Below are 26,815 nucleotides of genomic sequence, written 5' to 3' on the forward strand. Positions count from 1 at the left end.
TGTGAATTTTAAGACTTGTGAATTGAGAATTTTGCATCTTATCTAGGTTTTCTTGTAGAGATGAGTCGGTTTTCTTGGCATCTCCTATTGGCTTAGCATATAAGATCCATTACATCAACAAAAATTTGAGGAGGGTTGTCTGGACAGAGGGATTGGTTGGGGTGCTGCGGATTAGAGGGCTGCCATGGCTTGAGAAGGAGAGTTAGCCGCATGGGGTGGTGGCAGCGACATCGATTGGATTGAACGTATGGAATCTGATTGTATGCAAAAAAGGGCCAGATTTCTCGCAAGCTTCATGCCACCACCTCGATTGTATCATTAACAGAACTAATAGTACCTTCGTTGTAAGCGCTGGCTTTTGCATCTTTTGGAGGGATCGCACCTTGACAGCCTTCAACTTGCATCTTTTGACTAGAGGTATTAGTTTCTAATGGATGGTTGTTGCACCCCTACACGTGGAAAGTGATGATTGGAGGCCCAAAATTGATGGATCTTTAGAGTTATTTTTTGTTCATTACTGCTCAAAGCACAGGACTCACAGAAGTTCAGAAGCAGACACTCAATGCAAAGAAAAAAATCTATTGCTCTTGAAAGTGAGATCATTGTCAAAGGCATCAATAGATCTTTTACACTTGTTGGTGACGAGCTTGAGTATGTCGTCTCTATGGACACAAAAACACACTCATTACAGCCTCACCTTCAGGCATTATTGAAGAGAATTGCTTAATTGAGACCCTAATTGAAACCCCTTGGAAATAACATACATTAACCGGACTGAAAATTCGGTGTCGTGTTGCCTTGAATTGCAGGTTGATGTGTTGAGAAGTATAACATGGGGCATTTACAAGTTCTAGTTGGTCATAGCTTGCCACAATGCCTAGTAGACAACTGAATGCAAAGGTAGTATGGGCTGCATAACAACTAAATATGACAACGTCCCCGCCACTTTTTGGCTCTATTTTGAAGGTGAATGATATCGAGCAGAACGCCACCCGTACTAATGTCCATGAGCATCACATAATAGTATTTCGCCAGATGCGTGTTTGGATTATTGATGAGCGGACGTAAATATGGCACCTTCCTCTATGGGGGCGCCGACCTCAAGATGCCCATTATCATGTGCAATTAGGAAGCGCGATACATAACGCGGGTTAGTCAGCAAGGAGGCAAGAAGACATAATTGTTGACCTAGCAGCTTACGAGAGAGAGAGAGAGAGAGAGAGAGAGAGAGAGAGAGAGAGAGAGAGAGAGAGAGAGAGAGAGAGAGAGAGAGAGAGAGAGAAGGTAATACTGATCAGAGGACATAGAACATAAAGCTACATCTGCATGTTTTGTGTATGGCAAGGAGGACATATATTCGCAACACTGCATGTTCCAATTGCACAAGCACGACTCCAACTCGACAACACTGCAAGGTCCGTTATTTGCATCCAATTTCCCATGCACATGCGTTTGCTTGGCACAACACATAAACGCTATGGGGTAGGGCACACCTTTCGTTTCTTATAAGGTCCGTTATTTGCATCCAATTTCCCATGTGCATGCCTTTGCTTGGCGCAACACATAAACGCTATGGGGCAGGGCATGACTTTTGTGTCTTATAATTTTTTTTGGCGAGACGACAGTGCTAGCTCTCCACCATACTTTTGTATGGCACCTCTATAAGATGTGCACTCTATACTTTGCACTTTCAGTATATGACATTTTATTGAAAGACAATATGTAACTATTCACATTGCTTTTTTTGTAGCTTCACTCAAATATTGGCCTATAAATTGGACAATCGAAAAGCAGCAGTACAACATTGCAGGTCCGTAAAGCACCACATTAATTGTTGCAGTTCATTCATGCTTTATCTATTTGCTTGTTTTAGAATTTTTCACATTACTTCCTTTGCTTCAGTTTATTTGTATCTCGTTTTCAGAACTATACACACGATGTCGATCAACATCTGCACATGTTACTTACACACACAACTCTTTGCATATGGTTGCTAGCCAATGCATGTGATGTATTATAGTAGTGAATACACAAGTAGTGAATGCATGTGGTGTATCACAATAGTGAATTCACCTTGTGCATCTTTAATTTAGCTCTAAATAATTGATACCATACTAGGTGTCTTAATAATTAATGCCATACTATATATGTCCTTGTTTCTCCCGTACTAGGTGTCAGTATGAAATCCTCAAGACCTACAAGATTACAATCCAAGCGTTAATAAGCTAGGGAGCAAACTACTTGAAACTAGATTACCGTCCATATGCTAGGTCATGGTTTGAAATTATTACATTGTAATGATTGGAGCATGCAATATGACATCTTTGCTCACAAATCTAGAAATATGTCTCTCCTGTGCGACGACAAACCTCACATATATTGTGATAAAAAAGGTCGATAGAAAAATGAAATAGACACTCCCACTGTCCTCACTTTTGTATTATTGTGGGCGCTTTGGAGCGGCAACAACAAGACTTACTAAGCATTGCATCTACAATCCATTACGAGTTCAAGATACTAGCCCCGAATCAATAGTATCTCCCCGAGACCGATGAGCAATGTTTAGACATAAAAGAGGCAGCTATTATAATTATGGACGAGCTATCCATGTTAACCCAAAAGACTTTTGACCTTATCATAAGACAAAATGCCAACGTAATAAGTTGTACATTGGCAGATCCCTTCAACAACAAACGTGTTCTCTTGCTCGGTGATCTTGCCCAACTACCCCCAATTTGTAGTCACACACAGGAGCTTTGTAACACATGCCATATCACAAGCTTGATCCACTGACTACATGCAACTTTCTACAAGATGTCATGCTCTGTAAGACATGCAACGGATCCTGAATTGCTTCAATTCTTGCCCATTATTCATGAAAGAAAACCAACCGTAGATGAGATCAATTGTGCCTTGGGTGCATGTATTATAGATGAAGCGCATGTGCATGACCACATCAACAACTCTACTACGATAATCTCTGTACTCGTCGCGCAGATCAGATGTTTAACACTATAACAACCTTGCCTTGAATAAGTTGTACTATCAAACTCACATTACAAAAGTTGAAATGAAGATGAACTCGGGTAACCTAAATGTCCTTCAATAGTGTCTCCTAGACCCTAAGTTCAACGAGCTGGATTCGATCGCAATTGGTGTGCATTGCATGATCACTGAAAACATCGACTTGACGATTGGTGTGGCAAACGGTGCAACATGCATTGCCGATGTCATAACACAGAACACAAAAGGTGAAGTTGCACGTATCACTGTCCCCATTCATTGTATCATGAATAACTACAAAAGAAGAAAGGAAAAACACAAATGACTACAAAAGAAGAAAGGCAAAACACACTCAACATCCACCTTCAAAAATGCGAGTCGATGTTTTGCACTACCAACCATTCTTTCTTTTTGAAATACTTCTCGTTTGTAAGAATTTACATGTAGCACGTATACTAGAAAAAACTTTCATCCATAGACAAGTAGTACAACCTCGCTTGGATATAATCTCAATTGTAACCGTTCTTATAATCTCTAATAATTGATGCGCTTAACTTTGTCTCCTCCCATAAACATTATAGCATTTTTCAAATGTATATCCCTTTCATGCAGTGCCTCTCTTGCCAAATTAGTCATGCTCTTGTTCCCTTGAGTGCTAGATACTAAATGTCAATTTGCACATGTCTTGTTACTTAATAAGCCAAAGGTTCTTTTTCTCCTATCTGCAGCCACAAGCCACCACGTGGTGTGGGAAAAACAATTTTTTAATGAGAAAAAACGAGCGAAGCGTGCAACACTAAAGCAATGCCATGAAAAGCTTTGAAAGGAGCACCATGCAAAGCTTTGCGTTGTCTGCAGTACCGAAAAGTTTTCGCAGCTAATTCAACAACTAACTCGAAGCAAGAGACAAGAGCGAAAGCGACAATCTGCAGGTTGAGAGAGAGAGAGAGAGAGAGAGAGAGAGAGAGAGAGAGAGAGAGAGAGAGAGAGAGAGAGAGAGAGAGAGAGAGACCTTCCTTGTGTTCTAGGCTTCTAGTGGGAGTTTGCATTTAGGAGAAGCACACGCTCCAAGCAGATGTGTAGATTGGATGGATGGCAAACAAGAGTGCGAACAAAAAATGAAGCAGGTTACTTGTATTAATTTGTAAACAAGTAAATATTTAGTCTTCCTTCTTTTGTCAAACTAAACAAATGCTAAGCTTCTAAGTTTAAAAAAAAACAAGAACTTGTCTCAAAGGTCTACACATAATGGCAGAATTTAATAAAATAAGGTCTACACATAATGGCAAAAAACAAGAACTTGTCTCAAAGGTCTACACATAATGGCAGAATTTAATTAAAAAAAAAGAAAAAAGAAAATTGAGATCAAAGTCAAAATTTCACTAGCACTACTGAGGCGACGATGCAATTTTCACCTGATTGGCCGAACTCAAGACGTCCGTCGTCATGCGATCTTACATAGGGAAGTAGCAGGCGAGCGTATTGCTCGAAGCAACTCGCTTGAATCTGACGTCCTTGGAAAGAGAACTACACGTTGCAGCCCAACGCGAGCAATTTGGCCGGTGCCATAAACAGAATCTTGCATTTGGAAAGACTCTTACAGTTCCCAAGAACAGGCCCTACGTGTGATAGCATGCTATTGCATGACCAACGAGTTGCATAAGTGAGGAGAGGCCCTATGACACAGAACCTAAAGTTAGATATGCTTCTCTTTAAGTTTAAACATAAAAGCAAATATGCTTCTCTTTAAGTTTAACCAATACGCTACATCTCTTGTATTTGGCTTAATGCGTGTTTTTTGTGTCTGGCAGGGAGGACATATACTCACAACACTGGACATATACTCAAAACACTGGACGTTTCCATTGCACAAGCGCGAATCTAACTCTGCAACACTACAAGGTTCCTTATCTGTTTCCAATTCTCCATGTCTATGCGTTTGCTTGGCGAAACACATAAACGCTACGGGGCAGGGCACGGCTTTCGTTCTTATAATTTTTGGAGAGACCACAATGCCAACTCTCACCATACTTTTGTATGGAACTTTTGCATGACGTGCATTATATACCTTGCAATTTCAATCTATGAAGTTTCACTGCAAGATGTTATGTTTAACTTTCACATTGCTTGTTTGTAGCTTGACACAAACATTGTCCTTCGGCTTGAACAATTGGACGACACCCGTACACGATTATTAGGTTGGTAGTGCAATTTGATTTTTATAGTCTGTTGATGCTTTTTGTTTGAGTTTGTCAATGCTTCCTTAAGTTTAGTTTAGCTACATGTTTTCGTCAGTAGTACATGCTCAATCTCGATCATCATATCTATATATCAAATAGACCGTACATACTTCTTTTCTCATAGTTGGACAATTCAACTTATGTATTGTAATACTCGATGCACTTTGTATATGTTTACTTTATTCTTGAATTGTTGATGTCAATCTGCGTATGTGCTTATTTAACAATGCATCTTATATATTGTTAGCTAGCATTCTTCTGTGCATAACCATTTTGTAGTATGAAGACAATTCTTTATTCCAGCCTTTTCCTCCTCAGATATGTTTTGCACCAGGGTTTTGCTCCAGGTTCTGGGATCGACAATAGCCACCAAGACCCTCCAACTATGACAACATCTCTCTCTCTCTCTCTCTCTCTCTCTCTCTCTCTCTCTCTCTCAAGTTCTACGAGAAAATTGACTACACTTGATTTAGAGCAAGAATATGGGTGTCTCAAAGATGGGTCTCTGGTCTAGAGACTAAATGACCGATGATATTATCAGGTTGAATGGCATCTACAAATAAACTACCAAAGTAGGTTAAAGAGTTGAGTTTGAGCATAATGATTAAGATGCAACTATTTGCTTAATTTAATTCTCTCCTTTATTAACACGTTGGTATAGTGAGCCCTATGGGACACAACTTGCTTCTTCCCAATGGTCATCAAGTCCCAATTTAAGCCATTGTTGTTGCCTATCGATTGGTACTTCTTCCATAACAAAAGCCGAGGTGACAGCAATCAAAACCAATCAAGTAGTAAATTGGGCTAGAAAATCTATCAAGACATGTACGGCAAAGAGCATTGCCTTGATCTCACTACTCAAACAGTTGTAGAGAGAGCAATAAAATTGGACCATTTTAGAGACAACTACATAAGTAATCAATAATTATATATGTTTAATAAATACACATAAAATTCTTTTTTTAAAACTTGCCAATGCACTTTGTACTTGTTTACTTCAGTGTTAGATGCTCGATGTCAATTTGCGTATGTCTTGATACGTTTTATAGAAATGTCCACCAAGCAAGACTAGTTATATTCGATAGATGTTTCATAGCAAGCCCATCACGCAAGACTAGTTTAGAAAGCCAAAAACTCTCCCCTAGAAATGACGCGTAGCCAAATTGCGAAAACAATGAACTTATAGGCCTACTCTGAGCAAGAACACAGACGAGGTGTGGACGCCTGTCCTGTGAGTTGATTTTCCGCTTTCAAAAACACCTCTAGTGTCACTTGTCTCACATGGGCTTTCTGCAGATATTCTTGACCGGTTTCTGGATATGGCAGCATCGATGACGAGATCTTGTGGACGCAAGCTTGGATCAGCTCTGAGGATGTGCACACCTCGTGGGATGCAGATGAGGGGCTTCCAAACTTATTCCCTACCAGAGCTTTCGTACGACTATGGGGCCTTAGAGCCTTACATCAGTGGCGAGATTATGGAGCTTCACCACAGCAAGCATCATAAAACATATATAACCAACTTCAACACGGCACTTGAGAAGCTCCATGATGCTAAGGACCCACAATCCATTGTCTCCCTCCAGAGTGCGCTGAATTTTAATGGTGGAGGTTAGTCTCAAGAATTATAAATATTACCCTGGAATGCCCCAAAGATGTCAGAAAGTGTTTTTGGTCCAACATGGGCATCTTTTAATGAGCACTTTGTCTTTTGTCATTGAAGGTCATATCAACCATACAATTTTCTGGAAGAACTTGGCCCCTAAAAGTGTAAGCTTTATGCATGTTTAAACTACACAGTTTTTTGTGTATCTTTAAAATTATCTTCCTTACACAGATGGCAAAATGTTACAATTTAGATGACAATACCTTATGCTTTCTACTTAACATGCTAATGATCCGATAGAGTAGAGAAGAGGCAAGGATGCCTTTGCTTTTACTTATCATTGTTGTTTTTTATTTATCATGTGTTTTGCATGTGCTAATGGAACTGGCTATCTTTTTAAGGTTTGGATTGCATGCTTCTATTGCGGATAGTGTTGAAGAAGTTGTTTGATTTGTCTTTGAATTCTCTATTGTTCGTCAAACCAAAGGGTTCTAGATGTTTAGACTTTGTGTTCAGTTTAGGCCCTCAATGATATTGCACATTCTTTCAGCATGTAATACTACTATCTGGTTAGATTACATGGCATTTCGAGCACACTTTCAGGAATTGACTCTTAGGGGCTAGTGCTTGAATTACGTCTAGCTGGTGTAAACCATGCCTTAGGTTAGGGCTGTTATGCAGTCCTGTTAATCGGACCTTAGAATCATTTGTGAACCATCTTTTGTGATGACAACACTTAGGACTATAGGCCCTTGGCAGTGCCTATCTGGACACCCCAGCTAGGGAAGTATGGGACGAGAGTTCTTGAGATATGACACTAGGCCGGAGTAGTTGGAGACTTCGAGGTTCGAGATTGAGCTAGGTAGGTTCTCTGGGCTAGTATGTGAATCAGATGTCTATCCCTTATGTTTTTTGTGTGAGTGAGTAGATTGTTTTATGTGAAGTATGCAAGATGGATCCTTTGGGGAGCAATAATAGTGGTCTCAGAAAAACTTCTTGCTTCTTCTCAAGACAACGTACGACGACTATGGGAATGCGATGCTGTAGCCTGATGGGTTCACTTTACTCGTGAATGTCTATCCTTATGTTTGGTGTGAGTGTGTAGCTTGTTTTATGCGACGTGTGGGATGGATCCTTTGGGGAGCAATAACATTGGTATGAGAGCAACTTCGTGCTCTTTCATATGGCAATGTGCAACAATTAGAGCACATGGGAATGTGATGTTCTAGGCCGATGGGATCACTTCTCTACACAACTAGCAGAAGAAGGGAACATTGCAAGCGGGTGGAAGGAGTCTACAGTATGCTTTTTTTTCTCATGGATTCTTGTGTGTGGTGGTTGATATTAGGAATCTCATGGTGCATGGAGCCTAGTTGGAGGCGGATGTGAGGGAGCCCTCGTGTAAGGTGCAATGGAAGTGAATCTTGAACTTTGCTCAAGATGAGTGCTTTGAACGGTGCTCAAGGGTTCCTTTTACTTATGGAAGGGAGAGCCTTCCGTTCCTTTATTGAGAGAGTGCAATGGACACAAACAAAGTGGTGAACACTGTGAATGAAGGTGCTGAGACTGAGAGATAGAGAGAGAAGAATACGACACCAGAATGCTGTCAAAACCCTCCTCCGAAGGCCCCTCTCTCTATGGCGAGAGCGGTCTACTTATGATTGCACAAATCTCTACAATGCTTGGACTTGCCGATGATGTCGACGACGATGAGGATGACGACGAGACGGGCTGAAATCTGAAAATGCTAATTGCTGAAATTTGCAAATCTTTACCTGCTGAATCCTGACTCTATGCCAGTGATGATGTCGATGACGACGATGCAAGGGCGACGTGCTAAAAAAGCAGATGCTGAAATCTGCGTTTTCCGGGCTGAATCTGCAAACGTCGCTGGATCTGACCGTGCGGCGAGGACCTGCTGCGGGAAGGTGAGATCTGCGAGGTTTGGGACTTCTTCTGCGAAATCTGACTGCTGAAAACTGAAAACACTGATGCTTCTTGGTGTTCCGTCGTGGTGAATCTGCAAAACGCTATGCTGATGCAAAAACGCTAGGGCTTAAAACTGTCTTGCGGTGGAAATCTTCTAACTCTAGGGCTGATCTGCTGTCTTGCTGTTGCCGGGGCTGATCTGCTGGTGTGCAAAAAACGCCAGGCTGTTGTCTTGTTGAAAAACGCTAGGCATGCATCTGCAAAAACGCTAGGTCTTCTGTTTGGGGGGTCTTGCTTGAGAAGGTGCACTGTGGATGTTAGGTCCTTGTTGTCTCTTTTGCCAGAAAGTGCTAGTGCTAGTTTGCTTATGTACTTGCTTGCTAAATTTGCCCTACCTAGTTCCCAACAAAAGTCACTTAAAAATAATAATTGAAAAATGTCAAAAATAGGTCTTATGCACTGTAAAAATGCTCTTGATGGGTTCTGATGGAAATCTAATGATCATGTTGTGTGCAACCAGAGGATATGCATCTATTCTAAGTGTCCGGACATGCACGGTTTGCGAATAGACTCACATAAGTGTCAGATCACTTCCTAATCTAGGTTGACTGAACTGAACTGAACCCTTGCCATGAAGTAGCTTGTCCACGTACACATAGGGTTAGATGTGTCACGTGACATCCCCTCCTTTTCAAAGTGAGGTACTGGTACCGAACTGTATGGCGTCGAGGGAGATCGCCAACAACGTCTGGATAAATCCTGGGAAGGACTCGTCGTCGGCCCACTCTGATGTGTGGGTCGTGCGATACTTGAACTTCATAAAGGTATGCAACGCTTGCTTCTTTGGGCCGTGCCGAAAGCGACACAAAGTCATCCTTGGCTCCTTCAATGCTTCAACTTCGTCTATAGTCATGCGTCTACCTTCTTCAAGAATCTCCGAGGATGAAAATTCCTGAAACCACTTCCAACACAAAAACATGAATATACCCATTCCATATAAAGTGATTGGAAAAATTCTAGTCTTCTCTAAAGACTGTGCATGCAATGTAGATAAACATAGAGACGGAGTGCCAAACCATTCATCAAACACATGCAAACAATGAGATCGAATCTTTTCTTTCGGATTTAAATCAATCAACTGTGTGGCAAATCACAATGAAAATGCCGATACTTGATGCTCAATCCTTCTTGTGCTCTTTCGGATACTGTGTCATGCCAAGGAAGAGACATGGAATGTGAATTCCTTGGGTGCAAATGTTTCATCTTTTCATGAGTAATCCGCATACATCCGTGCTCATTCATGAGTGAATCGTGCTCATCGTACAATATGTCATGCCTATGAAAAGGGATCACATAAGGACGGTGACTAAAATATAGGAAAACATCACGAATGAAACACTCGAACAATGCGTTCTGACTAATCATCGAACACATAATACTTCTTGTGGGGGTTCTTTGGACCTCGACTCGAGAGCCAAGATCGGTTCTTCGTGATCGATCGAATCTTCTTGTGGGGGTTCTGTGGACCTCGACTCGAAAGCCAAGATCGGTTCTTCGTGATTGACGAATCTGCTTAGCTTCTCTAGAAAAAGTATCAACTGTCAAAAAGTGATGATGTGGTTGGCTGAAACTCTAATTCTGTTGAAACCCTAATCCTAAAATCAGAAACCCTAATTCTGTCCTAATCCTAACCTTATCCTTGATTTGTTGACGTGGTGGGCTGACACGTGGCCTATTGTACGGACATCAGCGTGATTTACGGAAAGCTGGGCAACTTTTTATTGTTGCTTTTTCTACGCAAATTGTTGAGAAAGAGAGAGAACCCTCTTTGCTTTATTTTAGCAAGAGAGAGAGAAAGAGAGAGCCTCTCTGCTTTATTTATTAAAAGAAAGAGAGAGGAGGAACTTTTGCTTTATTTTCAAAGCTTTTACTTGAAGCTTTTGATTTCAGCTTTTGGGGACTCTGCTTTTAGCAACCCTTGTAACTTTAAATATGTGAGCAGGCCTCTCACAACTCAGAGCATCTGGACGCAGAGTCCGAGTGTGAGCGCTTGCCTGCACTCTTGTACTTTGAACTCAGATTAATACGAAAAGAAATACCGAAAGGGGCGCCAGTCTTTGGGGCCAATATCTCTAGGCACGGAACTCCGCCGGGCCAGTGTTGAATCAATTGTAAACTGTGAACTGTTTTGAAGGGGTTATTTGGTGCTGTTGCGGTAGATTCTTGACTTGGAGTGTCCAAGTCTGTTACAGTGGTATCAAAGCATGGCCGATTTCTCTTCTACAGGAAATCCAATCCCAATTTTTTTTTTCCGCAGCACCTATGGCTTTAGGCAAAGATCAGTCGACTCCCTCCGCATCCGGAGATGCGGGAAGGGATCACAACGAAGATTCCGGCAAGGACTATGGCCCGCCTTGGCCTACTCAAGCGGAGCGTCGAGAGATGGTCCAATTTTGTGAAGGACCCAAAATTTGCAAAATATATAAGCGAAACTTCTTTCCAGCAGGTGCACGAACAGTGGCAGAAAACCACACCACCACCCCCAAAACCCGCTCTCAAGAAACCTTCTGCTCACAAGAAGTATTTAGAGAAGGAATTAGAAGAGGTGGTTGATGCACGAATTGCTCAGCCGCGTAGAACAAAGCTAAAAGGCACGGCAAAAAACAGAAGAAAGGCACCGACTTCCTAGGTTATTTGGGTCGTCAACACACACACACACTCCCAAGTTCTCCCCAAAGGGAAGAATGGACACATGACAGGCTCCTAGGTCAGTTGTTGTCACCAGCGTGTGACTACTATCTATCCTTTTTGTTGATTTCTTTCTTATTATCTATTTACTTTATCTTTTTGGAAACACCCCTCGGGAAATCTAACTGCCCTGCATTGCATAGCTAGTGTGGAACTGTCCAGAGGGAGTCCAGGCCTGAGGGCAAGAGAGCACTAAGGTTGGACAAGGACTATGGTTAGCCAAGTGGGGTCATTGACTAGCCAAAGTGGAATCCTTTGCTACAGAGGCTACATTTCAGTTCAAGATGTGGCCGCAGTGTACAAAGAGGGTCGGATGACCTAGAAAGATACAATGGCAGCATCTCCTAAAATTTAGGGATCTGGTATTTTGGGACCTGAAAATGTGTTGACGTCATTACCTCCGGAATGACAAGGGGAACATTTTCTTACTCTGCCGTGAAGTCAACTGGGCAACCGGTTGGGATATTTTTAGACGGCAACCCCGAAACGGGAAAATGCTTATAAATGTGCCAAGTGGCACCTTCTGGTACACTTGCCTCATGCAACAAGAAGTGGCGCTGAATTTGAAGGAGGGAGAGCCTCATTTTCAGATTTGTCACAGGTTAAGAGCTTTGGAGTGCTTTCTTTCCCTCTTATGCACAGTGCGGTGCCAGGAGTGATGCCCTGCACGCTACGCACTGCCCTCTCTCTCCCCTTTGGCAGTATGTTATGCCCCTCTAGTGGGCTCTTCATTTGACCAATGTACAGTTGTGTGGGTTCATGCGCGATTGCCGAGGCAAGAGCCTCTTGTATAGGTACTGGATTAGCTAGCGGCTAATCCCCCCCGTAGGTACAGGTGAATTCGGAGAGGTTTCACGCCAGAAATCTCGTCCGATTCAAAGGGCAAGTAGCCCTACAGGTGCGGGAGCTCGAGGACTTGCTATGGATGCGACCGGCACGCGAAATGGAGCCCAAAACAGTAAATTACAGCCTGCTGTGTATTTTTGCAGGTTTAGGGTTTTGGCCCTGAACGGACCCTAATACCCCCAGGAGGTTCGGGGACGCAAGGGGACCGCTGTATAGGTGATTTGGCGCATTTTCAGGGCTGAAAACAGAGAATTCAGCGTGCTGCAGATTCTCGCCAGGTTTTGCAAAGTGCCCGTATGCGTCGGGAAAGTCATTTAATGCGTGGGAATACTGACCGTGAAGGGTTCTAGTACAGTTATGCTGTCGAAATCGGGCTGGAACAGTGGAAATTCAGCCGAGTTTGTGCGGGGCAGCTTGTAGGGAACCACAGCGTTTATTCCCTCTTTTGAACAATAAAGAAATACCGAAAGGGGCGCCTAAGTTAGGGGCCAATCTGGTGTCCGTCTACTCATACAGGTGCAATCTAGCAGCCTGTATCCCTCTCCCCTTTGTTATGTCTTGAAAGTACAATTAAAATAGACGACTAATAATGGGTGAAAGCTAAATCAAGGTTTAAAGTAAAGTCTACCGCCCTTTTTGGATTGAACAGGCCGGTTTCATGGTTCCATCGACGGGATTAAATTACTTTTTCCCATAGAAGTGAGCCTTGGTCAGTTTTGGGCTTGAAGACACAAGGGATCATAGACCAGACACAGGGAATTGCAATTATGGCTGACAGACCAGATGATGTGACTGAAGAGGTTTCCTCTTCACAAGGTCAACAGACACATGAAGTGGGTGAGTCCTCAAGACCACCACAAACAGATGATGATATATTCAGGACTATGTTCACACAAGTAATGCAGAATCCAAGGTTTTTAGCCTTTCTGCAACCTCCTGTTCCGTCTCAGCAAGTTGGGTCACTGGATCATATTCAAAAGCCTGTTAAGGCTCAAGCACAAGTGATTCATACCGCACAGTCAATGGAAACACCTATACACTTGACGGAGAACATGCAGTCTCCACAACCTGTGCCTAAGATGCAAGAACAGGTGGCTGAGATGCCAGTCTTTTAAGCTGTACCATTTCAGCCCGCCACCTTTTAGCAGCCTATAGCTGGTTCTAATGGGCAAGGAAGCAACCTACAGGCTATGCAACAAGTCTTCCTACCACCTTCAGTACACCCTGGCTATTTTGGAGGTGGATCGGTATTCCAGAGCATGGCTGGTCATGCACATGGAAATCAGTTTTACACGCCAGGAACAGTGTTTGGGGGTGCTCAAACGATGATGCCTAACCCCATGTACAGTGTCATGGGTATGCAACCAGGGTTTCAGAGCACTCAGGGCCAATTTGGGATGCCACAGGCAAATTTTGGTATGGCTGGAATTACAAATCAGCAGCCAAATATGGCATTTCCAGGTCAAGTTAATAGCGGCCAAGGAACACAGATGAACCCTAATAGTGTTCCCATGTTTCAGTCACTTCCATATGACAATTTAACGCCGCTGGAGAGGCCAACTCCGTACAAAGAAGGTGGCAAAGGTGTGTCATTCACGACCTTTACAGGGTTTGATGACAGGAAGAAGGCTCTCTCATTCCTCCAGCAGTTTGACAAGGCCTATGCAGGGGGAAACTTTACAGAGGCTTCTAAGGTCCGCAAGGCAGCCACTTTCTTGACAGGGAATGCGGGACAATGGTGGACAACTTTATTGCTTCAAGGGCAAGCTCCGTCCACATGGATTTACTTCAAGCAGATTTTTGCAGCAGCATGGTTATCTGATGACTTTGAAGCAGATGTCATGACAGAATGGCACCAGCTAAATGCTGCCACTTGCAGAAATCTGGATGATTACAATCGGAAGTTTTGGAAAGCTCTACTTCCAGTAACTTCCTATAGGTTTGTGCCATTGACAGAACAGATTGAAAAATACTGTTTTGGCCTACCCAAAGGATTGAGAAAATACTGCACGAAGACAAAAGTCACTACTTTGACGCAGCTCATCGAGGTAGCAAACACTGGCAATGGTTTGGCCAAGGGAGAAGATTGTGAATTTAACACTGGCGTCAATGTAGGATCAGGCAAGAAAAATTCAGCCAAGAAGCACGTTCCCAATGAGGCTCCTAAAGGGACTCGGGAGTCAACCAACGCAGGGAAAGATAAACCTACGGCTGAATCTGAAAAGGGACCAGCAAAGAAATGGAAAAGACGTTTTCCTCGCAAGTCAGAAGAGCAAAAGAAGGTCCTGAGGACAGAGAACAAATGCTTTATATGTGAGCAGCCTGGCCACATTGCTTACAACTGTCCTACAAAGAAAAGGCCAGCTGATTCTGATGACAAGGAAGACAAGAAAGGAAAGAAGCCCATGGCTGGTCTAGTGCCAGATATGGTGGGCGACAAGCCAAATTCAGATGCAAGTGAGCTTTGCAGAGCATGGGGAAAGGTCAGGGATCAAACAATGCTTATCTTCTTTGATCCAGGTGCCAAAGCCAACTTTATTTCCCCAGAATTGGCTTCAAAGTTGGGAATCAGACCTGAAGAGATGGGGTATACAGCAGAGGCAGGTTTGGCATGTCCTGGCCATACAGAGGCTGTGACACCCATCATTGGAAAGTTGCGTCTACATATCCAGTCCTATGTAGATGCTGAAGAATTTTACATCATGCCACTGGACGGATGTGATGTGTTGTTAGGTATTCCTTGGTTGTTTCGTGAATCCTGGATGCCTACAACAAAAAGATCACTGTACAGAGCAGGGGAAAGACTCACATTCTGGATGTAAAGCTTAAAGGGGAGTCTATTCCTACTGTATCAGCTTCTGCTATTACTTCTGTAATGAAAAAGCATCTTTCTGCGTACTTGGTTTTTGCACGTGAAGTGCCAGATTGTGATGAATCAAATTTATCTATGCTAGATAAAGAAAGGTCAATGTTTTTACAACAGTATAGTGACTGTTTTTCCGATTCATTACCGTCTCAATTACCGCCAGAGAGACCTGAGGACCATGCGATAGATTTGGTGCCAGGCAGTAGCCCACCAAATAAGCCTTCGTACAGGGTTAGTGCGGCTCAGCAGAAAGAGATAATGGGCCAAGTACAGGAGCTGTTAGAAAAGGGGTTGATTCAGCCCAGTTCATCTCCATTCTGTTCTCCAGTGTTGTTGGTGCTGAAAAAGGATGGCTCATGGCGTATGTGCATCGACTACCGTGCACTGAACAAGAATACCATCAAGAATAGGTTCCCTAGACCTAGAATTGATGATATTATGGACAAATTAGAAGGAGCAGCTATGTTTAGCAGGATAGATCTAAAGAGTGGGTACCATCAGATCCGCATTAGATCAGAGGATGTGCACAAGACTGCTTTTAGAACAACGTTTGGCCTTTACGAATTTTTAGTGATGCCCTTTGGTCTTACAAATGCTCCTGCTACGTTCAATAGGATGATGGACAGAATTTTCCGTCCACACCAGCAATTTGTTGGTACATTCTTTGATGACATGATAGTCTACTCAAAGAATGAAGAGGAGCATAGGCATCACTTGGCCATTGTGTTCAAAGAGCTACGCAGTCATAGGTTGCTCATCAATGCAAAGAAAAGTGAGTTTTTTCTGGAAGAGATTCACTTTCTGGGACACATTGTCTCAAAGGATGGTGTCAGAATGGATCCTGCAAAAGTTGAAGCGATCAAGTCATGGCCAAATTTGAAGACGGTGCATGATGTCCGAAGCTTTTTGGGACTATGCTCCTTACAGAAGGTTTATCCGAAATTTCGCTGAGATTGCTTCACCTTTACATGCTCTTCAAAAGAAGGCAGTCACCTTTAGATGGACACAGAAAGAGATTTCAACTTTTAATCTCTTAAAGGAAAAGATGACTTCAGATCCAGTCATTGTGTTGCCAGATCTTAGGAAGTCATTTGTGGTCTAGTGTGATGCCTGCGGTAGTAGCATTGGTGCAGTGCTAATGCAAGATGGCAGGGTAGTAGCCTATGAGAGCAGAATTTTGCAAGGGCCAGAGATGACCATGCAGGTCTATGAGAAAGAGTTACTGGCTGTGATTCATGCGCTCTTAAGTTGGAAACACTACCTGCTAGGTGCAGATTTCGTTGTCCAAACGGACTATCAGACCTTGTGATACTTCTTGACACAGACAAAGTTATCTGAGAAGCATATGCGATGGGCAAATATCTTGTCCATGTTCCATTTTCAGATTGTGCATGTGGAAGGCAAGAAGAACGTTGTGGCTGATGCCTTGTCAAGGAAGCCACAAATTTCAGCTGTGTCGATTCCTTATCATCATGAACTTGATGATATGAGAGAACAATATGCAAATGATGAAGATTTTGCAAGGGTCTTCGAGCAACTAATGGATGGACAACGTCATGAACACTATCTTCTTAAAGACGGGTTCATGATGATGCATGGCAGATTGTGTGTCACAAAGCCATTGCGACGCAAAGTTATGGAAGAGAGTCACGTCATGAACACTATCTTCTTAAAGACGGGTTCATGATGATGCATGGCAGATTGTGTGTCACAAAGCCATTGCGACGCAAAGTTATGGAAGAGAGTCATGTCCCACCGTATGCAGGGCATCGTGGTATCGATGCTACAGTTAAAGCGGTTGAGACATTCTTCTACTGGCCTACATTGAGAAGGGATGTGGATGCCTTTGTGCGAGAATGCCTAATATGCCAAAAGATCAAGTTTGACAGGCAAAAGGCACCAGGGTTATTGCAACCACTACCTATTCCAGATAAACCATGGGAAAGTATTGCTATGGATTTTATCTTCGATCTTCCGAGAACGCAGACAGGAAACGATGGTATTTGGACCATTATTTGCAGATTCAACAAACAGGCTCATTTTATTCCTGTCAGGAAGAAGATAAAGCCAGATCAGATGGCACGCTTGTTTATGAGCAATATTTTCAAGTATCATGGCATGCCACAGTCGATTGTTAGTGACCGTGATCCACGCATGACAAGTTTATTATGGAGAGGCTTGTTTGAGAATATGGGCACCACGCTCAAATTCTCTTCGTCATTTCATCCTCAAACAGATGGGCAGTCAGAAGAGGCAAATTCTACTGTCCTAGATCTGCTGAAGTGCTATGTGTCAGAGCATAAAGGAAAGTGGGAGCAGTATTTGCCATTGGTGGAGTATGTATACAATAATATAGTGCATTCATCAACTGGCAAGGCACCCTTTGAGATAGTTGAAGGTGGCAAGAAAGTTCCTCCCATATTGCATACAAAGGACAAGATATTTGAAGCAGATAAGTATGTTCAGGACATGGATGAAATGTACAAGGTCGTCAAAGTGGCCTTAGAAAGGACTCAGGCAAAGCAAAAGAAAGCAGCTGATCGTCACCGTCGTGAAGTGGTATATTCACTTGGTGATTGGGTGCTTTTACGAAAAGGCAAGGTTAAAGAAGATGAAGGGCAAGGAAAGACTGTTTCCAAAGCTCAGCATGCGTTATTATGGGCCTTTTCAAGTGTGCGACATAATCAGTGATGTTGCATATAGGCTGAAATTGCCTGACAGTTGGAAGATTCACAATGCGTTTCATGCGAGTCTTCTCAGACCCTATGTGGGTGATGTGCCAGAAGATATGCCAGCTGAAGATCAGCCGGAAGTCGAGGAACTTGACGAGATCTTGGTCCCCGAACAGATTTTGGCACACAAAGAAAGGAAAGTGAAAGGCAAGATTGCTAGGCTTTACTTGGTAAAGTTTAGAAACTATCCACCAATGGATGCTAAGTGGATGGAAGAAGGTGAACTTGCAGAGTCACCAACTGTGTTATCACTTTACCTGGAAGCCTTCGATTTGCAACCTACCTTGACCCCTTGAGTTTCAAAGCTAAATGGATTGTCAGTGTGACAATGGCTTTTGAAACAAATGATGTACATGGTATTTAAAGTGAGCTCAAATCAAATACCTGTTACATGAATGTTAGAGCTGTACAGATTGTCAGTTTGGCAATTGCTCTTATGGAATGTCCAAAAGTTTGGTTAGTGCTATAGAAGTGAGTATTTCTTGTCAGTTTGTCAAGGATACAGTAATTGCTTCTATTAAGAAGTACATGTGTAACTGCATTCTTAAACTGTCGGTTTGGGTATGCTCGAAAGTGTTACAGGATCCAACGTGTACTATAAGACAGTGGCAAAATGTACAGCTACCATTTTGTCATTGGAAAGTTAGTGACTCAAAGCAATGGCAAAGTGCGCAGCTACCACTATGTCATTGGGACTGGGTTCACACGCAGGCAATACATGAGTCGACGAGGTGTTGAATACACCAGGGTTGACAATGAGCATGTATGTGTCGTACATGTGTCGACAGGTGTTGAATACATCAGTGTTGACTAGGAGCATGAACGACATAGATGCAAACGAGGATGTTTGAGATTTCAAGAGGGGGGTATGTCACCAGCGTGTGACTACTATCTATCCTTTTTGTTGATTTCTTTCTTATTATCTATTTACTTTAACTTTTTGGAAACACCCCTCGGGAAATCTAACTGCCCTGCATTGCATAGCTAGTGTGGAACTGTCCAGAGGGAGTCCAGGCCTGAGGGCAAGAGAGCACTAAGGTTGGACAAGGACTATGGTTAGCCAAGTGGGGTCATTGACTAGCCAAAGTGGAATCCTTTGCTACAGAGGCTACATTTCAGTTCTGGATGTGGCCGTAGTGTACAAAGAGGGTCGGATGACCTAGAAAGATACAATGGCAGCATCTCCTAAAATTTAGGGATCTGGTATTTTGGGACCTGAAAATGTGTTGACGTCATTACCTCCGGAATGACAAGGGGAACATTTTCTTACTCTGCCGTGAAGTCAACTGGGCAACCGGTTGGGATATTTTTAGACGGCAACCCCGAAACGGGAAAATGCTTATAAAGGTGCCAAGTGGCACCTTCTGGTGCACTTGCCTCATGCACCAAGAAGTGGCGCTGAAATTGAAGGAGGGAGAGCCTCATTTTCAGATTTGTCACAGGTTAAGAGCTATGGAGTGCTTTGCTTTCCCTCTTATGCACAGTGCGGTGCCAGGAGTGATGCCCTGCACGCTACGCACTGCCCTCTCTCTCCCCTTTGGCAGTATGTTATGCCCCTCTAGTGGGCTCTTCATTTGACCAATGTACAGTTGTGTGGGTTCATGCGCGATTGCCGAGGCAAGAGCCTCTTGTACAGGTACTGGATTAGCTAGCGGCTAATCCCCCCCGCAGGTACAGGTGAATTCGGAGAGGTTTCACGCCAGAAATCTCGTCCGATTCAAAGGGCAAGTAGCCCTACAGGTGCGGGAGCTCGAGGACTTGCTATGGATGCGACCGGCACGCGAAATGGAGCCCAAAACAGTAAATTACAGCCTGCTGTGTATTTTTGCAGGTTTAGGGTTTTGGCCCTGAACGGACCCTAACACCCCCAGGAGGTTCGGGGACGCAAGGGGACCGCTGTACAGGTGATTTGGCGCATTTTCAGGGCTGAAAACAGAGAATTCAGCGTGCTGCAGATTCTCGCCAGGTTTTGCAAAGTGCCCGTATGCGTCGGGAAAGTCATTTAATGCATGGGAACACTGACCGTGAAGGGTTCTAGTACAGTTATGCTATCGAAATCGGGCTGGAACAGTGGAAATTCAGCCGAGTTTGTACGGGGCAGCTTGTAGGGAACCACAGCGTTTATTCCCTCTTTTGAACAATAAAGAAATACCGAAAGGGGCGCCTAAGTTAGGGGCCAATCTGGTGTCCGTCTACTCATACAGGTGCAATCTAGCAGCCTGTATCCCTCTCCCCTTTGTTGTGTCTTGAAAGTACAGTTAAAATAGACGACTAATAATGGGTGAAAGCTAAATCAAGGTTTAAAGTAAAGTCTACCGCCCTTTTTGTTTTAGTTGCCCCCAATTTTCCCTCAAATCCTATTGGATGACCATAAAGGTGGACCAATAAGAATTAGGCTAGAGTAAAATTAGTCTAATCAATTTAAAAATTCTTGATAAAAGAACCAATAGAAATTAAGCTCCCTAGAAGACTATTGGACAGTCTACCAAGGGGTCCAATGAGCATCCAGCAGCCCAATGGCTTGCTTGATTCCTATTGGCCAGAACACTAAAAGGTCCAGGTGAGAGTTTAAATAAATTATTTAATTACCTGAAGCTCTCACAAAAGGGTTAAGGGGGACACATGTCACAAGGCTATCAATAAAGCTTCTTAATTGTTATTGGCTAAGCTTTGCAAGAGCCAATGGGAAGCCAACAAGAGCATTTGGGGAGAGGGGTCGACCAAGTAGAGAGAGAGTTGGCATTTTTAGTCTTAACTCACTTTGCTACACACACACACACACACACACACACAACTCATGTGTTGAGCAAGAACTCCATCTCCTTCTCCAAGCATCAAGAAGTAGAGGCCTACAACACCAACAACTCTTGGCTATGGAATGCAAATCCAACCAAGACTGATTCAAAGGGCACGTATGCGTAGACCTGCTCCGCCCAAAACGATCCAAAACAGAAAATTACAGCCTGCTATGTTTTCTGCAGGTTTAGGGTTTCACACCTAAACTGCAAGACATCGCCAGGGGAGCCTTGGGAAAGCCTTGTGATGCTTAAACAGGGCTTTGGGCACCTGATAGTGACAAAACAGGGAACTACGGCACACTGAAATTGACCTGTAGCTCACTGGAAAGCTTCCGAATCGCAAGGGAAAGTGTCCTTGACGTGTACTTTTGACCTACACAAGTTTTTGCGCCAATATGTTGGCGAAATTGGGTCAAAAACTTGCAACTCTGTACAGCCATGGGCAGGTTTGGACAGCTTGGTGAGAGTTAGGTGAAAGTGTTCGGATCGTCTATTTGCAATAAGAATAAAGAAATACCGAAAGGGGCGTCAGTCTTTGGGGCCTACAGGGTGTTGCTGTCTGCTTGGTAGCACTCTAGCTTCCAGGCCGTGGTTTGTTTGAAGTGTTAATTCTAGTCACAGGGTTATTCGTGAAGTTCCTCTGTGTTGTATACTTCGAGTAAAGTTTTTTAAGTAAAGAATCGGGTCAAAGCTAAAGTCTATTACCCTACGGGTCGGTTTTATGTAACTTCTTGCAAATGGAGGAGAAGTCTGGGTCGTTTGGATATAAATCTAGAAGTGATTCCAGCTCTTGCCGATATATAGAAGTAAAGTGCATTCACCTTTGGCTATCTAGACAATGCGTCCACAGCCACGTTCTTACTCCCAGCCATAATGGAAAATCTGGAAGTTAGACAAGAAGTTGGCCCATCTCATCTTCTTGTCAGATAGCTTCTGCTGTGTGAGGAAATACCGCCACTTTGTGATCAAGACCGTCATCAGAGTTTTGCTCTTAGAAGATAATGCTTTCAGGTAGACAAGGTGTGAATCATAGCCATAAGTTCCTTCTTGTAGATCGAGGCATGCAATGTCGCATTCTTAATTTCTTAAGCCATCTACTTTACTGCATGGGCTTCTTGGTTGAGCACTGGGCCGATGCAATCACCCGAAGCATCGCAATGAACCTCGAATTGGTTCCTTAAGTTTGGCAATCAAAATAGGACCATGGCTTAATAAGTACTTTAGCCTATCAAAGGCTCCTTGTTGTCTCAAGCCCCATATAAATGGAATCTTCTTCCTTGTTAGGTCTTGGAGTGGTCTTGCTACATGAGCAAAGCCTTGGATAAACCTCCGATAAATAGCAACACAATCCCAAAGAGCTACGTACAACAGGTACCATAATGGAAGTTGGCCAGTCTTGTACCACCTGATTGCAGCCTTTCAGACTGTCAAGGAAAAGTTGACAATGGGTCCAATGTTGGCTTTGCCAGACTTGCAAAAGCCCTTTTGACTTCTACTGTGATGCTTGTGGTCGCAGTTTGGGAGTAGTCTTGATGCAAGAGAGCCATGTCATAGCTCACAAGAGCAGGATGCTTTCACGTCCTGAACGCAGGTTCTTTTTATTGAGCTACCAACTCAACCTCATTATCCTGCTTTTCTTCATCGTGCTCATCATCTTTATCGACTTACTTATTCTCTTGTAGAATCTCTTTCTTTTGATCCAGTATGGGTTTCACGTTCTCTGTCAAAATCCATGGTGTGCACTCCAAAAAGTTGGATCAGTGAGGCGGAGCTCCCACTCAAATGCACCGGCCTCTCTAGGTGCCCCTCACCAAGGTTGATGCTTCCAAGTGCCGGCATGAGCTCACAGGAGGCCTCTTTTTAATGATACTTAGTCTCTTGCTTTTACATAAGCTTGAAAGCACCAAAAATTATCTGCTTTCAAAATTTGACATTTCAAAAGCTCACAAAACTTTGAAGTCAATGCTTTCGACGACTGTCACCAGAAAAACACCAGTGTAGGAAAAAGTGTCATGTCAACACCCTCAGAAATCCTGTGTGCTTTACGGCCGAAAATATGCCACAATTTTCGGGCTCCCGTGTCAGCTCCTCCTTTTCCGATTGTGTCGGCTCCGCTTATCCTCTTGCTCCAGTTCCAGTACAGGTCATAAATCCACCAAGTTGTGACATAAAACACCCCGGTGTCCCCCCCCCCCCCCTCCCCCTCCCCTAGAGTAATTGCACCTGATTCCACCTACAAAAAGAAACTAGCTTGAAGTGTCAGATTATGCACTGCTGTTAGAATTCTTATATTCCAATCATGATGAAGCAATGACTCTTGGCCCTGGGATCAAATGTGACATGGTTTGTTGGATGCACTAGCCCCCTTGACCTTGTAAGTTGTAATTTCACTGTTGTTGACTTTCTCCTCTGAAGGATTTTTCCTTCCTCACAGGGCAAGTACTTAGAAAAGGAAAATGCATGAAGTAAAGTTTCCACACATATGCACTTCATGTTCCAGTTTTTGGCTGGTGCATGCATGTGCGCTGTGTCCTTGTCTGTCTCTTCATATGACACGTGTGTAAAAAAGTGTTTTTTTAATGTGCTGTAGCTTGGAGGTGGTGAAGGTCCCCAAGGTCCTCTTGCCTCAGCAATTTCTACTCAGTATGGTTCTTTAGAGAAGCTGATTGCAAAGATGAATTCTGTTGGAGCTGCTGTTCAAGGATCAGGATGGGTGGTACGTACGCCCCCCCCCCCCCCCCAAAAAAAAAAAAACAAAAAAACAAAAAGAAAAAAAAAAAACCCCTTTTTCCTCCTTTCTTCGTCCCTGCTCTATGTCGTTTCCCCCTTTCTTTGCAGTCCATCCCTTCAGATTAGCTCCTCTATGTTGACAGTGGCTTGGGCTTAATAAGGAGCTGAAGCACCTTCTAGTTGAGACAACAGCAAATCAGGTTCATTCCTATTTACACTTTCCATTTGAAGTAGTTATCTGCAGACAAAAGGATTGTTAAGGAAATATGCCGTGTTTACTGTACTATAGAAAGCTGCTTAAAGGATGTTATTTTTCTGTAGGATCCTCTGGTTAACAAAGGCTTAGTTCCACTGCTGGGAATTGATGTATGGGAACATGCCTACTACCTTCAGGTGATCGTTTGGGCCTTGCTCCCTGGTACAGTCTTGGGGTTTATCCTGACAGCCCATTTGACCAAATGTTTATTCTGCTTGTCACAGTACAAGAATGTTCGCCCAGACTACTTGAAGAATATTTGGAATGTAGTTAACTGGAAAGATGTGAGTCAGAGGTATGAAGAGAGTCTGTAGGATGTTTTCTTTTGGGCCCATGGAGTTTTCTCTTTTTTATGTTACAAGTACATTTCTTATTATTAGAGCTTATGTGTTTGGCTGCTCCTTCCTGTGAGACCTTTACTTGGTAGCTACTACAGCATTTATCATGTTGGTCTAATCGCTCAAAAGTATTGGAAGCGGATGTGGCTCTCTTATATGCTATATCATATTGGCTTTATGACGACACAATATTTGGTGAGAGGTGTGCCTGTGTCATTCAACTCTCAGCCCTTGTCACAGGTATACTCCAGATAAGTAGCTTTCAATTGGAGGTGGATTTGCTTTGTGAAAATATCTATGGCTATAAAATAGTTGATGTCCCCTAGTTGCGACTGAGTTAATGTGGGGGCTCCGGAGAAAAGGGATTGAACCGCTCACGCTGTGGGTGTTCTTACAAGCCTGTCAAATAGAGTGTGCTTGGAATGTGATGCGGTCTTTAGTAAGCTGGTTTTATATGGCACGCTCAATTTGAGATTTAACATGCACCCACTCTTGGAAATTGGTACTGTAAGAATGGTGTAGCTCCTGTCCAGATCATTCATGATAAGCGATAGCCTTACGTTAAGGCTATGCATGCGGAAGATGAATGATCTTGCTTTTCATGTTTTCAAGGCTTTCTAGTGGAAGTGCCAGAAAATGTTACTTGGAAAGTCGCACAATTTGATTAGATGTGTTTTTGTTATGCTCTGAAAGGGATTGCAGCTTTTGATTTTGCTAGGAAGTTTCACATTAGGGTTTTTTTTTGTCTTTCTCATTTGTTGCGAATGATTGATGATGGTAAGAAGACATTTATCTAAATCCTGTGGTCCGTCATAACACACGCCTTCTTGGCAAACAATGGAATGAACCCCTGGAATGTTTGGAATTAGTGGAGCTCACGTGAAATGGCAAAAAGTGGATTGTTGTGTTGTGTAGGAAGCCTCAGTTAAAACAAAAACCCATTTGGAACCGAAGCTTGGTTGTCAAAAATTGGCGGACGTTGTTAAGGTTCCAAGATGGACTGTTGAATGAAGCGGCATGGAATGATAGAAGCAACTTCAAAACATAACCAATTAGTGATTCGCAGATAACAAAAGTGAAATAGAACACATGATGTGAGAATCAGACACAGCGACCTAAAATCTTCACTCATCCCGTAGTGCCTCTTTTAAAGTTTTTGATACACTGCTTTCTACAAAATATGTTGTCACACTTCGTGTCTATAAAGCGAACACAAGAAAATAGAATCTTAAAGCAATCCTTGGCTAGCAGTCGGTTAAGAGTTTGAAAAGGGGAAATCCTGCTCGGATTTGGCAAGAAAATAGTGTACAATTTATAGAATTCTGGGTCGAGGATTTGCTTAAAAGATGTGTGTGTTTTGAGCCATTGGGCCTTTGGACACTGGCAGAATTTGGGCACCCCATTTCAGCTATTGGGCATTATCAGGTTTTTTAGGGCACTTTGGCCTTAGAATTTTCACAGGTCTTTGGCTTTTGGGCTTGTCACATACAGTTTTGACACATGGCCTTTGGGCACCCTACGTAAGTTTTGGGCACTTTCTTGACCAGCTTCAGAAATAAACTTTGCAATGTGTGGAGGAAGGAGTTAGTGCATAGCAGCAAAAAGGAAGAGCGACTCATACTGGCAAGAGGTGGTGACCAAGGAGAAAAGATTTCCCATGCATTGGCGAAGGATTTTGGCTCAAAAAGCATGTGCTATTTTGTAGTCTGAGCCAAAAAAGCATGTGTTATTTTGCAGTCTAAATTTTGGGATTTAGAGAGCTTTTCCAAAGAATTTTTGTAAAGCAACATTAGCTTAGCTTTTAGAATGAGTCTTTGTAGGGTTATTTAGGAGTTATAACTAGTGTGTCTGGTGCCTATTGAAGGAATTCAAAAAGGGATTTTTAATAGTGGAGGGAAATGCAAAGAGTTAAGAGGAATGCAGACACGGTGACATGGATATTCAGGGTGGAATTCAAGAGCGCCTCAAAGCCTATTGTAGGCATTTGAAGCCAATTGGGAAGGGTGATTCAGAGCGCTGATATCTCAAGGGAATTTAGAGAAGGCAATTACAAAGTAGCAAGCAATCAAGGAGGCTTCCAAGCCAATTGTGGGCATTCGGTGTTCGGAAAAAGTAACATATTAGCTAGTAGTAGGGTAGGGGGTCCTAGCTGGGAAAAAATAAAAAAAGAAATGGAATATGACTTAATACTCTTGGCAAACGGAAATATTGCTCTCAGCAAATAAAAGGACAAGAGAAAAGGTGTGAAAGGCGGAGCAACCAAGCCAGGAGCATGCGCGCAGGTCACGGAGAAGAAGCTGCGGTGGTGGTGCAGGTCTCTGCCACCACCGCAGGTCATTGCCATGGTAGGTGTTTGGTGGCTTCATTATTTAAAAAAAGTGAGACGTAAATTGCAACGTGGGTGCTCGTTTGCGTGGTGTAGATTGTCGCTATTTGAGTTCATTTCCCTTGTTGTCTAAGTTCAAATTAGACGAGCTTGCTATTTTTTGGTAGGGAGTCTTACTCCAAAGGAAGGCCTTGAGATAAGGGAATCTGGCCAGATCTTGTATAATAAGAATGGAACGAGCCAGTTGGTCGAGGTAGTGGGCTTTTAGTAGGGAAAATTTTGGTCGGCATAATTAGGGAGTAGGGAATTAAAGTGATAAAGGAAACTACCCAAGCAAGCTGGAAAAAGCTTGTAGTGTATAGAGTTCTACGAGTTTCATTTAATTATAGCACTATGT

The 26,815-nt window shown here is 43.0% G+C and overlaps 1 protein-coding gene across 2 annotated transcripts; it reads left to right on the plus strand.

The window, feature by feature from the left end:
• Window positions 1-6,323: 6,323 nt before the first annotated feature.
• Window positions 6,324-24,291, plus strand: MSD1 (manganese superoxide dismutase 1). Of its 2 annotated transcripts, none has more exons than XM_086515072.1 (7): window positions 6,324-6,457; window positions 6,540-6,854; window positions 6,967-7,013; window positions 23,359-23,484; window positions 23,642-23,698; window positions 23,820-23,891; window positions 23,979-24,291. In XM_086515072.1, the coding sequence occupies exons 2-7, from the start codon at window positions 6,563-6,565 to the stop codon at window positions 24,066-24,068; spliced, it is 684 nt and encodes a 227-aa protein (XP_086371198.1). In that variant the 5' UTR covers window positions 6,324-6,457; window positions 6,540-6,562; the 3' UTR covers window positions 24,069-24,291. The 2 variants fall into 2 exon arrangements, with proteins under 2 accessions (XP_086371198.1, XP_086371199.1); XM_086515073.1 differs by having other exon boundaries at window positions 6,338-6,474; window positions 6,570-6,854.
• Window positions 24,292-26,815: the final 2,524 nt, after the last annotated feature.

Source organism: Adiantum capillus-veneris, chromosome 6 (genome assembly GCF_014529385.1).
Source record: "Adiantum capillus-veneris isolate H3 chromosome 6, ASM1452938v2, whole genome shotgun sequence".
NCBI lineage: Eukaryota > Viridiplantae > Streptophyta > Polypodiopsida > Polypodiales > Pteridaceae > Adiantum > Adiantum capillus-veneris.

Coding starts and splice junctions, on each gene's coding strand:
- MSD1 (XM_086515072.1), top strand. CDS start 6,563: ATGGCAGCATCGATGACGAGATCTTGTGGACGCAAGCTTGGATCAGCT. Junction 23,485..23,641: donor TTCAAGGATCAGGATGGGTG/GTACGTACGCCC, acceptor CTATGTTGACAG/TGGCTTGGGCTTAATAAGGA. Junction 23,892..23,978: donor AACATGCCTACTACCTTCAG/GTGATCGTTTGG, acceptor TGCTTGTCACAG/TACAAGAATGTTCGCCCAGA.